The sequence below is a fragment of the Dermacentor silvarum genome, chromosome 3 (genome assembly GCF_013339745.2).
Source record: "Dermacentor silvarum isolate Dsil-2018 chromosome 3, BIME_Dsil_1.4, whole genome shotgun sequence".
In the NCBI taxonomy this organism is placed as follows: domain Eukaryota; kingdom Metazoa; phylum Arthropoda; class Arachnida; order Ixodida; family Ixodidae; genus Dermacentor; species Dermacentor silvarum.
Genome location: NC_051156.1, coordinates 135,048,962 through 135,062,938, shown reverse-complemented (window position 1 = coordinate 135,062,938; position 13,977 = coordinate 135,048,962). Strand labels below are relative to the sequence as shown.

Genomic DNA, 13,977 nt, shown 5'->3' with positions numbered 1-13,977 from the left:
CAATTGTGGAGCTCCTAGGTGCTTAGGGACATAATCGCTTAGGGACTTTTGAGACTTTTCATGCTGACGATGCATACACAATGCATACATGCGATGGGTTCATCGGCTGCCACTTGTCACGCTAGATTTTCACCGTCCAAAGGAGTCTTCTTTTAGGATCCCTTGGGAAAGAAAACATTTTCCAGGCATTCCTATAATGGTTCCTGCACTATGGCACGCAACATCCAGGCATCTTGCGACCCTTGCGACGAATTAGAAGAGCGTCAAGGCAGCCGGCGCAGCTTGCACGTTTAACCGAAGTGCGGCGAGGGCCCAAACATAGCGGACGCATCGACAACGGCGTGGAGAGATGGCATTGACCCCTTCAAAGAATGGCAGCACTCTAAGGGGGCGCGCGCATCGAGGCACTCTAGTGTGTGCGATCCCCGCATCGGGCTGACGTCGGGGAACGCATGTAGCAGGGCATAATCAAGTGCTCGCAGAGATAAAGTCCGCAGCGCACTCGGCGATCCTTTTGCGCCGAAAACAAAGTGAAACACTCGCTCGGGCAGCATCAAGCCCGTGGGACTCCGCGGCGCAAGTGACATGCGGCACTGCGGAGGTGTCCACACCGAATATTAGAAAAATTGAATAGTAAATATTTGATTCGCGAATCAAATTATTCAAACGTGCACTATTCGATTCAGTGATGAATATTCGAGTATTCGCACACCTCTAAAAAGAAATCTTCTGCGGGTATTATTTGACCTTTCATGAGAAAGAAAAAAAGTACAGAAGCAGGATGTGTTCACCACTTCATTTATTACCGCTCGCCTCGGCCAAAAATTGTTGCCTTTACTCAAATAGAAAAAAGAAGTGAAACAACACTGTTTCCGACGAATTTGAATGACTGCTTCGCACACGCACTGAGCTGTTGCTTGTATGTAGTGCTGCAATGCCAACTGCATCACAAGATTTAAAAGAAAAAAACAAAAGAGAGAAGCACAGTCTGCTCACAGGCGTGCACAACAGATGGGAGCGTTGACGAGCAGGATTTACTGGTCCTGAGAGTTTCTTTTTTGTCCAGCCGGTGGCGATATCGCACGGCAAGTGAGCTTGCTTGTTGGGCTTGTTTGCTGCGCTTCCATTTTGTGCTGTCACTCGAAGAACGGCACTGTTTCTAGAAGAAAAGTCCCCGACCCATGCGTCGTCCCATGCCCTGTATAAAGGGAAAAAATATATACATTGACTATGACCACGATTTAAACTGATTGAATGTTTCACATGTTAAAGCTCCATTCATGGATTACTAGCTTTGTCATAACTCAAAATGATGAGCATATAACAAAATAATGATGTTTTAGACAAGTTGCACACTTCTAAAACCCTTCTCATTGGACCTATACTCCAAAGTGTTATGCAAGCTCGGTGTGTCAGAAGTATGTAGCAGTGCCATTACGTACACACCGACAATGCTAGTCATGTAGTGGGCTTTCTTTCGCTGTTTACAATAGTAATGATTTAACATACATTTGAACCTTGTTATAGCAATAATGAATACAAAAAAATCCACTTAAAATCTCCATAGAAATATGTTACCTTGATTTAACAAAGCAAGGCTTCCCTTCCAATGGATATAGCAAGTCACTTTTGTTGAAACGAAACACTATGTGGCTGTCTACTTTTAAGAGTGAACGAAATGTAATGATAACAGCTGAAGGCAACTTCCATTTCCTCAGGTAAATGTGCTTGCACAAGCAGTCCACAACACAGTTATGTTATTCGCAATGTGCTGACACCACACTGACATTTTCTCTGAAAGGCGTTTTTAGTAGTACTATTACAGTATTATCCACCACTCTGTGATGACAGACCACGTGACCAAAGAAATGCACTACACGATAACTCGTTCCCCAACCAGAGAATAGCTGTCGCCATGAAAGCTGCCATGCAGGATCGCTTAATGGTCCACCATTGTCCGTTGCCTTACTGTGGTACTGTACAGTTCTCTTGTGTCCATAGTATGCAAAGGCAGGAATGCAAATGCGGGCTCAAGTAGAATGAGAATGACAACATAAACACTGACTATCAGCTGAAAAGTCGCACAGTGGCAGACAAGAAAGCCACAAACTTATCACACAACCTTCCAATTATGGACATGTTTGGGTATTCTTGAAAAATAACTTTAAGCATGACAGTTACTCTGTGTGCAAAATAATCGTCGACTGACTTATGCATGTGCTACTCCTATTAAGAATACGCCATGCCCCGACCATAAGGCGCACTTCTTTTTTCTATGTCTGACTGGAACTATACTGTCTGCAAATTTTGGAGTACACTTACAATTGGGACAGTACTACAAAAGTTTAGGCTATGTCCCACGCAGTTAACAATTGTTTATGCTTTCTGGAAACGCAGTAGAGGTCAGTAGAGAACTATGTGGGATGATGAAATTAGGAAATTGGCAGGCACAAGTTGGAATCGGCTAGCGCAAGACAGAGGTAACTAGAGATCACTGGGAGAGGCCTACGTCCTGCAGTGGACATAAAAATAGGCTGATGATAATGCTTTCTGATTGATGCAATGGCCCGTCTGCCCTATGTAAAAGTGACCGCAGCTAAAAGGAACTTAATAAACTGCGCCCATTCGGCATTCTGAGAACTTGTTATTAGTATGCTTTGCATAACACCTCTCAGGTCCTTTTTTGTCATTCAACTGCTCCTTCCTTTTCTGCAAGGTTACGCTTGTCTTTCTAACTTATGGCCCGATGTTTACACTGTAACAACTCTCTACTTTCTTGAGTCTATGTGGCAGAGAGTGAATGTAAAGTATACCCACGACTCTCCCTAATGTTTTCCACAACCATGTGTGAACTGAAAGACATCATAAACTTTTTAAGTGTTCCAAGACAGTGGCTACAACAACACAAGGAAATCCTGCTTCTAATAAATGTGGAGCGTGCACACTAAAGCTGATGCTAATCTTGTGCACATGCGACTGGCGAGTGAAGACTTGAGGCACAACATGGCTATTCCCTTTCTTCACAACTTCAGAATGCCTGGAGGAAACGTTCAGCAAAGGTGATCTCGAAATATAGCTACGTTTGGAAATGGGAAGTGGCTCACTTTCAAAGCAAAACTGTGTTTCATCATAACTAAAACTACAGCAGTACATATCCACAGCTTTCCTTATTTTTTTTAAACATTGGACGCACATGTCACGCTCTCTGTAACACCGTGCTTCCGAATTATTTTAACATTGCATGCTGCCATTTGCGATCAAAGCATTAAACAGACAGTATGAGCCCAGCAGGCCTGACACACTAGAAGGCATGCAAGAATTGCAATGGGAAAGCTGCACTCGTCGAAGCAGTTACGTGTAGAATAATGAAGACAAGCTGATCTCGTTCAAAGCACAGAAAAGGGTTAATTTTTTTTTTTCAGCTAGATTCTGGTTCAACCTGCAGCAAGAAGATATGTAAGCAACTCTTCCCGAAGAGAAATGATAACTTCTGTAACCGTTAAGAGGACATTACCGTGAAACACTAAGTCAGTTTAGACTGATAAACCACTCTATCAAAACTTTTCATTAATTTCACTTGAATAAGTTGATTAATGAGAAGAGAAAATGAAGGTCGACATTTCCATTTTTTGAATTTCTTGCCGAAATGCCCAGCATTGGTACATCGGTGTGACGACATGGAGTACAAGGTAATTTTTCATAGTCGGACCATTGCGGCTCTGAAAGCTATTGAAACTTGCCAAGTTCTGTCATTGGCTTAGTAGTCGTAGGACGTCTACGTAATACGCAGTTGTGGTAATATTGTACTAGTCCATCCTTAACCGATGACAAATTAACTGGGCCTGAGCAGACACCATGTCGTCAGGAAGAGCTGGTGTGGAAACCTCAAGGCAGCAATCCCACCTGTACTTTGTTTATTGCACTTTTTCTAGCTTATCAAGCCTCTTCTTACAGTGAAAGTGGCTTTCTTGCTATTGCAGTAGGGTAATTTATTAATTTAAAGCTCAAATTATTATTATTTTTTTATTATTTTAAGACAAGGGCGGCTGCTGATGAGCACAGTGTTTGGGGAAGAGCACGAGAAGGAGCTGCCACAAATGAAAGCAGCCATCAGAGAAGAGCGCTGAAGAACTTGCGAGACGCACATCACACATCTTTACACTGCAAGCATCGAATATGGAACATTACCGAAGTGGTGGAGAGCAGGAAAGCTTTTAGGTAGCCACTGATGCTGACACCTCTGTCTACTAATTTACTAATTTGGGTTTACTAATTTCTATTCTGTTTTAGAATATCAGTCTTGCTAAGAATTAAATGCAGAAAAAGGTTTTTTGAAATGCATACGTCTGTGAGGGAATAAAATAAGGGTGAATGGGATCACAGAAATCAGTTGTCTTGACAGCAGAACTCTGAGAGTTGTATTGGATCTGTTTTCATTTTAGCTGCAACCTACAGTCAAAACCTGCAACTCTATAATGCTACTGCTATATGTAACCGATCTGCAAACTTCTGACAAAATTTGTTGCCAAGTCACCATTTCAACATGTTGTTAAACAATCTAAAACCTTAAGCTTTCCAACATACAGGAATGAATATGCAATTTCCAAATCAAGAAGTGCAAATCATGTCACAATGGATGCACTAAAAATTTGAAAACGGGTTGACAGTTGTTACTGCACATGTACAGACAACTATGCCCCACATTTCTGTGCCACAGTCACCAGTGCACAATAAAGCAGGCAGACTGACACCTTACTGTTCCTTACCAAGCAATAGTTGCATACACCAATGTGATCCCTAGCCATGATGTCCTAAATGATGCACAACATGGACAGAAGTGCAGACTGTAACAGACGCAAGAAAGACAAACAGAACACCTCCTCGCCTTGTCGCTTACACTGTTCCGGATGCTGAACACAAACCAAGTGGACCAACTATATACTCTTGAAAAGCAGCGGCCAAAGCTACTCTGTGGCAACTAGACCGAATGAGGAGCAGGTGCAAGTCAGGCTAAGAACCAATAGCGTCGCCCCAAACGCACCTGTCGGTCGTACAGGAGGTTGAACTTGTTGACGAACTGGTTGATGGTGTTGCAGCCCTTGGTGAGGGTGCCCAGGTAGGTCATGAGGGCCACATCATTGCACTGGTTGTAGAACTGGCCTTGAAAGCTGGGCGTGTGCAACACGGGCAGCCGGTGGCAGAGGCTGAACGCATCTCGCAGTACTTCATGGTTGGCCGGCAGGGTGCCCGCGGACACTGCCTTCACATATTCCAGCACCAGGCGCACCCTGCTGTGCAGCATCTTGATGGCGCTGTGCTGGGCCTGCACGCACGCTTTCGCTGTAGACAACTATACTCATGGAGAAGGGCGCAAGGCTGGACTAGTTGGTTAAGCATGATCAAAAAAGGTAAAAACAGTGCAAGAACCACAATACACAGAAGAAGTACATAAGTACATGGCGCTGACAGTGTTAACACACACCACACAGCGCCTGTGGTCTGTGCTACTTCTTCTGTGTATCATCGTCTTTGCGCTGTTTTTATCTTTTTCGATCATACCCATAGACAACTTTTCTGTCCCAATGAAGAAAAGCTATGAAGGCAAAGCACGCACGCACGAGTAAGAGCACTCCCGAGAAGAGTCCCTCATTCTCATCTACGTTAGCTAGGGGAGTGAAAACATAAACATCTCATTTACAAAAAGCAAAATAAGCCAAACCACACCACTGAGTGTTAAATTTCACTCATTTTTCTGCTTTCCTCTTTTGTGTTACGGCAAATGCAAAACAGTTACACGAAGAAGTTACGCTGATTCAGTATCTGCTCCAAGAAACCAAAAGCGCTGTCAAACGCTGCCTGAATACTTGCTGCAGTGACACATTTGCAGAACCTCCGTCCACTGTAGCTTTCCCTTCATTTCCAGGGAAAACTGTCCGCGAGTATAAACGATCTAAGGTTGGAAGGGCTAGTTGGTTGTACATGCTTAAGCGAAATGTGCAAACTGACAACTCGCATGTCATGTGTGTCCTTTTCGTGTGTTCTCGTGCCTTAGTAGCGTGTTTCATTTCAACAATGTCAACAAGTCTCGCCAACCACCGCAGTTGCAAGGACTTCTGTAACTGTTCACGAGCGCCGCCGAGGCATCACAGCAAATGATCATGGTGATAACAGGACTCAAGAGATCTGTGGGCTATCAGAAGGGCTCAAAAATAAACAGTTTGCTGTGGAGGCTGTGTGCTGCTGTGGAGGCTGTGTCTTCTTTCTGCCTATAGAAGACTGGTGCTCACTGCCTCGCGTCTCTGCTTCTGAGTCGATGTCCCCTGTGCTACTGCCATGCCGAAGCAACGAGGGTTGACATTTACTCGACACCACTCAGCTTTCAGCTCGTTACAACTACCATATTCCGAGATATTCAGACGGAAGAATATCTCAGAACAGAAGTGCTCCAGAGAATCCAACAAAGTGAAGTTGTCTTCAAATACGATTGTCTTAAGATTTCAAATATAAACGCACACCACAATCGTGATAGCAAGAAAATTAATGACGAAGTTGTTGCTAATTATGCATTTGATGAATTTATTTGCTCGCAAAAATTGTGTCTACCAAAGCGCATGAACTACTTTATTAAAATTACTGTTAGTTAAACTTTAAAGACCGTGTACATATTCCATTTGTGTTTTTTACTGTGACAGAGCTAAGAGCTTGAAACCGAGTTTGATCTGTCTTCAGCATTACGCTGTTGTCGTCAATATTGCACCATTGTCGTTTGGCCACATCCTCACCTCACCACCTCCTCGTCTTCACACTCACCATGTGGCAAAGAAAAACAAATCTTTGCCCACTAATGAGACTGCAGATCGATCTCATGCACCTGCGCCAATGTGCAGTTGGAAGCTGGATGCACTGACCACTGAGCTACTATGCTATGTACTCTCGTGCTTAGCAATTTGTGCTGGGGTTTTATGCCCAACTCAGAGTCTGAGAGTATTGGTGCCTGCGCAAATACTATATCAGAGGTGATGGCAGGCAATACTGTAACAGAGGAAGATGATGTTCAGTGCATTGCAAAGAAGTTTTTCTTGAGAAGATGGTGGCGCCTACTCTAAGAGCGTTCTACATTAAAACCACTTACAACATTGATCATGCAGGTTAGCTGGTGTGTGGTGCACCAGTCGTTCACTGTGCAGCTTTCAGTGGAGCAGTTATTGCCAGTGCTCCCCTTGAAAACATTGCTGTGTTAAATATCTGTCAATTAAGTGTTGTTGTCATTCTGCTGTCACCGTAATTGAGTTCAGCGTCGGAGGAGTCACTGAAGTTTGCATATTTTCATTTTTTTTTCAACTTCTAATAGGTTTTATTTTTTTTTTTAAATAAGCTATGGCCGATAATGCCATTCCTCCTCTCCAGGTAGATTAGTCCTTGGAGAGGCAGGCCTTACTTTAATGACAAACTGCAGTCTTTGGTTCGGTAACTAACCAAATCTCACTAATTACAAAATTGTTCACTTTGAGGCAAGTGTTGCAAACACAGAACTAATGCAGGGTCGTAATATCCATTTAGCAGAATCCCTGAGATTGGCAGCTGTTTCAAGGTAGCCATCCCCAATATGTGCTATGAAATTCCTCGATGTTCGTATTAGTTGTGGCCTGCAGTGTGCACGGAAAGACAATGGGAAACTATTAACTGAAACAACTATAGTGTCTCGTAGCACATTTTCGATACCTAAAACTGGCATTACTCTCAGGAATTAAGTTAAACTTATGCAGCTTCATTAATTACACATTTGAAATATGTGCCCTAAAGTAAACGATTAATAATTTATTTAGCAGAATTTGGTCAGTTGGCCAAATGAACATCGTGACTTGTTCTGCAAATAATGGTGATTCAAGCAACCAACATAGAAAGGGGAAATTGTGCCATCTGCCACAGACAACATTTTAAAGGGTCGGTCAAAGTAAGAACACACAGCAAGATATGGCACATAGCACATGGAACGGATAGAACAGAACAACCCACGGACACACAGAAAAAAAAAGGGGGACACGAATCCAGGGCCCGTGTGTTTGTATCTCAATGTGGACCGATTTATATTTGCATGCATGACACAATGCCCCTAAATAGATTTTTTGCCCAGCAAACACTCTTAGTGAGCTAAGGGCAAATATGAACAGAACAAGGGCTGTCCACCGCTACTTACGAAACACCCACCTGCAAGTGCTGGGCAACAAGGGAGCTTTCGCCAGACTCGCCGGCAGCTGACATGCGTGCCATGTGGTCGAGACCAATGCGCTCAGCCTCCTCAGTGGCCAACGTATAGGGCAGCTCGACGAAAAGCATGGTGGCCTGCCCATTGACCAAGTCGATGACTGACTCGTACATGGCCACGGGCAGCTGACTGTGACGTGCCTGCGGGTTCAGCTTGAGCAGCACGGGACTCTCGTTGATGCAGCATATCTGCCGGTGCACCTGGATGTCTGACTCGGTCGGTGGACCTCCTGTTGTGTACCAGCCGAGAAAGTCCAGGTCGCTGAACACCTGTAATGCAGGTGCTTGTTTGAATGATGGCATTTTATGCCCCAAAGTCACTGCTAGGATGCAGGAGATGTTACAGTCCAGGGAACTGTGTTAATTTTGAACGCTGGGGGTTCTTTAACCCTTCTCTACTGCTGACGAATACAGTCGCCATAAGGTAGAATAGCTTGCTGTGTGAACCGATGACAAGTATATCCGCCGGCTTCAGTTTCCAACACTAGATGGAGGCACTTGTCAATGTTAGTGGCACATGTGTAGCTTTTCTTTTGTGTTGCTTGAATGCTTGCATTAGAAACATGGCTGCCTGCTCATCCTATTTTAGGAAAATTTGGCAGTTTTTGTCAGTTCCTGTAGAACGGGAAAGGTTAAAGTGACACACTAACAAATTCAGGCAGATGTAAGAATTCTAGCTTGAGTTCTAGATTAAGGTACTTAGAACCCGCCAAGCTGGCTCTGCACAAAATAAATGTGCAAGCGAATATGGCATGTCTCTTGAGGTAAGCACAGCACTTGTTAAAATGAATGCAAGTGCATCATCCACACATTGAAGCACCACAAGAATCCTGCACTGAGGTAGTGCTCTGCTAGGCACTAGCATGCGTGAGAATCAGGATTATGAGAGGGTGTCACACTCCCACAAATCACGAGCATTGTGAAGAGGTAGTATCAGAGACTATAGTAACTATTTCAAATGCAGATGTAACCTTCGTACCAGGAAAGCTGAAAAGCAGAAGAGCATTGCAATAAAATGTAGGTCACCTCCCGATATCTCTACAGATGGATTTTTGTACCTCTTCTTAACTGCAATGGCTGCAGACTTAGCTACGAGTATGGCATGAGCTGCTGCACTAGTGTTTTATGTAGGGTGTCCAACTGTGTGCTTCAATCATGTACCACAAATGTAGATTAGGATGTGACGCGCCCAAACATCTAAAAACCCATTCGGCTCACTAAAGGTTATGACTGGCAGTATGGTGCAGAATACGGTGACACTATATGCGTCTACACTGCGTGTTGCACAAACATCGATTAAGACACTGCCATTCTGTGGTCTGAATGACATCATCTCGAGGTTTTCACTTGTCATCCCACAATAAATACTCTATTCTAACCACCAGAATAAATTTTTTGAGTACACTCATGTTGGTATTACGAATCGCACAGCGCTACTGTTCCCAGCCGCAAAGGCTGGAACAGACGAAGCGTGCTAGTAAACAACGACATGTGTCCATTGCTAAACACAACGGAGACGCACGACATTGGGTGCGTTGCTCCGTGTGGAAATAAACTCTTTCTGAACGTGGGTCAACTTACACGAGGGTGCAACGGGTACAGTAACCTCGGCCCCTTCTATAGCACACAGCAGTGACAGGACGACGTTTTCAAAATGGTACAGCAACCATGGATTGAAGAAAGCTGTCACACGGTAAATAAACAATGACCTTTGACACTTCCTCTATATATCATTGCTGGAATTATACACGGGTACCTGCTTGAACTGCTGCTCCTTGACATTGTAGTAGTCGTTGTCAATCACAATGTTCCCCTCAATGGTGTTGAACACGAGCTCGAAGGAGTTCATGACTTCGATGCTGCGACCTTTCTGCTTGCCAATGAGGGCACCAATCACTTGCTGCGCCTTGCCCTCCTGGGCCTTTATTCGCGTCCAGTGCTCGGAGATGTTCATAATCACTAGCGGATGCAACGAGACACACACACTGCCTGTGGTGCCCGAAGCAGCCATCACATTTGCTGGTGCCTCGTCCACCTCCATGACGGTTAACGGCCTTGTCAAAGTAGTTCTGCACAACTCGACGGTTAGCCCGGCCCTTTTTTTTTTTTTTTTTTTTGGACAGCGGCTTCACAAACGCGTCGCGCGCAGAGCTAACGCTTCGCTCAATCAAACCAGCTACCGGACCCACATTGAACGCTTCTTACGGACGACGGCTCTCATCGGCTACCACTGTCGGCTACCGTCTAGTCATAGTACACACTGCTTTATGTGCACCAGTTGCGAAGCGTCCTTTCCAAATATAGGAGTGCACAACTTTTTAAACAACAGGTGTTTGCGTAAACTAGGAACAAAACAGTTAACGAATAACTTTAACAATATTGCAACTTGCAAAACAATATCAGTTAGTTTATTTGGGTATAGATGGCGCGACAACTTGTGAACTGTATTATTAGAGCTGTTGTAGTAGTTTGTTTTTAAAAACGAATGATGCGTTGGTGCGTTGTGCACTACAAAACTTAGCAATTCTACCACTGTTGACAGTAAATGTCTTGGCTATGCTAAGGCCTTAATTTCACATTTTACCAAATCCTTAGAAAATAATTTTCACAAGTAAACGTAAAAATGAATAAAAATAAACTATACAGAAGCAAATCTTTAATATACTTTATTTATTTAAAAATATAAACTTAATTTCACTAAAATTAGCGAACTACTAGTTCTTACGTAAAAACCATGCGCTAAAGTTTAGTATATTAGAGTAAACGCACCTCTGTGTACAAAATGTACCCGTCCGGCTGTAACTTCGCAAGGGGAGAGAGCTGCTTCTAAAGGGTGTAGGAAGTTGCACCGCTACTTTTTATTAAATTAAGAAAACCGAAAACATTTTGCGGCTGGTCGTCTGGAACCCGCCGTCTGCCGCCGTGTTGATGTTTCTCGGTCTGTTGATGTCATGCCGGCTTCAATAAAACGAGAATTCAGGCACCGACGCGTTGTGGAGGACCCTGACCGAGTCGCAGGAGCTAGCACTGCATGATCTGCAATTGCCAAGACAGTGTGTTCCAGCGTAGCAAGACGACATGGCCAACGCAATGGGCATCGAGCTGGACGACGACATTATCGTGGACGAAGATGCCCTCAACGCGTTTGTGAACTTTCCACCCGAAGTTCAGGCTGCCATAGAACAAGTGAGTTGATTTGTACAAGCTATACAGTGTGGTGGTGAGGCTGTGATAATTTCTTGATGACGACAAGCTTAACTTGGAAAGTGTCGGTTGGTCCACAAGAAAGTGACTAAACAGTATAATCTGGATCACCGGCTCCTTTCCGGCTGCTAGCAGATTCCCCCCTTTCACTTTCGTAGATTATAGAGCTCCTATAGCTAGATATGGGAGAGAGATCAGCTAGTTATCTGGTCGTACCATTCAGCTCCTCCTCTGGCTCGTTACTTGTTTAGGATCGAGCCAGCTATATCAAACTTTAGCAAAAGTCTTATGCAGTGTAACGAAAACACCTAGCTGTGAACCAGGTCTTGGTATGGGCACACACGTAAATGAAACCAAGAATGGCGATCACAGCTGAGAATTAAAAAAAATATATATATATATATATATATATATATATATATATATATATGTAAAATGTCTATGGGTCTTTAACCCTGCGAACTATGCGCGACAATTCTGATCCTAAACTAATTTTCAAAGGACAACTTAGATCGACAACAACCTTAGATCGAATAGCTCATATGGCGCCGTGTATTCCGCTGAGAAATATGCACTAACATACACAAAATAGCTAGCGTTGCTGTGATCCAATGTTGGCGCTTAGCATACGTACATATACGCATATGGCACTTTATTGCGTGGCGCTGAGAATCTGTTTTATCCGTTTCGTTATAATTGTGCAGGTATTTCCCAGTACAGACCCGTTGGACAGCCCCAACTTCAATCCCGTGGACTATATCAACACATTGTTTCCTACGGAACAGTCACTTGCCAATGTTGATGAGGTCATAGCACGAATGAAGACAAAGATCAGGTATGCATGGTTATCTTGCCTATTTAAAGTGGGCCTATAGCTGCGAGTTTAAGAAAGAATACACTGTAGCCGTGCCACAGCTGTTGCGAACATTGTAAGGTTTAAGAGTTTGATGGTTTGTCATTTTAAGTTTTTCTGAGGACAACATTGCGCTGTTGCCGAGAGAAAGCTGTTTCGGTAAATGCTGCCCTTAGAGACCCAGGGAGCGCAGCAGAACAGTTGAACAGCAGTTAATTTAAGAGCTTTCTGGGACCAGAGACTTGCTCTACAGTTGTGAGGACCTTGCCCATTCTTTGTGGATTGTTCATGAGGTTTCACCTTAGTTGTTCACCTGTGTACGTAGCCGTGGTCCACGACTGCCCCCAAGTTTAAGAGGCGGCTTTCTGTGCAGACGTTTGGATGACCAGATCAGGACAGTCGTCCGTGGCCAGAGCAACCTTGGGTCAGATGGACGGGCATCCTTGGAAGAGGCACAGCGCTCCATTCACCAGCTGTTTCTTTGCATCCGTGACATCAAGGAGAAAGCCGAGAAGTCTGAACACATGGTATGCCCGGAGCTTGTGAACTTGAGATGCAGGCAATAAGTGTTAAGAATAAGTGTTAATAAGTGTTCGGAATTGGCCGGTTCCTGCACCCGTGCACATTGATCACCGAAAGCTGATGACAGTGTTCATTGCTGTCCTACTTGGTAGCTAACTGTAATGAGTCTATGTTTGGTTAAAACATCATAAAAGATAACTGCAGTCTTTCTCGGAAGTTATGAAGCCACTGCACACATGACCATACCTGCTACTGAATACCCTTATGTAACTTTTGTCACTCCAGTGATTGGCCACAGATATTAAGAGGGACAGTGTAGCTCACCCTCCCGCTCCATTGGAGCGTGAGGTGTGCTCCAGGAGCTCTGCATTTGTGGACAGCACACAAGACTTAGGCAGTGTATTTTCTTTTTTTTTTATTCTTCTTCTTCTTATTATTATTTTCATGTTTCTATTTATGTTGTCTCTACATATGTTTCTCTCTCTATCTGTGAGCACAGGTGAAGGAGATCACACGGGATATCAAGCAATTGGACAATGCCAAGCGGCACCTGACAGCCTCTATAACGACGCTGAACCATCTGCACATGCTTGTGGAGGGGGTTGACGGGCTCAAGTATGTTTTACGCTCCCTACTTGCAATGTTTCATGCCTAACTGTGCCAAGGCTGGTTCGTTTAGCATAGTTTTTCAAATCTATCACTGGGAGGCAGCTCATTCTCAGCTCTGTACACACTTATTATGGTTTATGTCTGCTTTCATTCAGATAATAACTTCCGTGTAAATTTTGTGAGACACTTCTGCATTGAGGAGAGCTCAGAATACTCCATTATGGCCGTAACTGGAAAGGCACATCACATACAGTACAGCAACTTACAGGCACAATGGAGCCAGAACACCAAACCATTTATGCAGTGACAAATCAAAACAGAGCAGGTGAAAAACCGCTGACTGCAGCACAGGTGTCAAACAAGTATGACTTCCAAAGGTTCATCGCGATAGAACACAGCACAGGAAACCTGCAGACGATTTCCTTGGTTGGGCTTGCTCATGCATGCTCCTTCACTCCTGCATGAAGACAAAGTTAGTTCTGAAGGAAAATACAATGTAATCGACTAAGCTTAATTTTGCGTTT

At 43.9% G+C, this 13,977-nt stretch overlaps 2 protein-coding genes across 2 annotated transcripts in view; one reads left to right on the top strand and one right to left on the bottom strand.

Moving 5' to 3' along the window:
* Nucleotides 1-782: 782 nt before the first annotated feature.
* On the bottom strand, nt 783-10,518 carry LOC119445802 (COP9 signalosome complex subunit 6). The gene is made up of 4 exons (XM_037710084.2): nt 10,022-10,518; nt 8,209-8,535; nt 5,042-5,323; nt 783-1,198 (listed from the first exon to the last, which is right to left on the bottom strand). The coding sequence occupies exons 1-4, from the start codon at nt 10,304-10,306 to the stop codon at nt 1,160-1,162; spliced, it is 933 nt and encodes a 310-aa protein (XP_037566012.1). The 5' UTR covers nt 10,307-10,518; the 3' UTR covers nt 783-1,159.
* Nucleotides 10,519-11,059: 541 nt separating this feature from the next.
* Nucleotides 11,060-13,977, top strand: part of LOC119445797 (vacuolar protein sorting-associated protein 53 homolog) — a 33,774-nt gene continuing 30,856 nt past the window's right edge. Inside the window, exons 1-4 of the mRNA XM_037710080.2 lie at nt 11,060-11,451; nt 12,174-12,304; nt 12,696-12,849; nt 13,344-13,459. Coding sequence (XP_037566008.1) covers nt 11,344-11,451; nt 12,174-12,304; nt 12,696-12,849; nt 13,344-13,459 — 509 coding nt within the window. The 5' untranslated portion in view covers nt 11,060-11,343. The remainder of the gene's footprint in view (nt 11,452-12,173; nt 12,305-12,695; nt 12,850-13,343; nt 13,460-13,977) is intronic.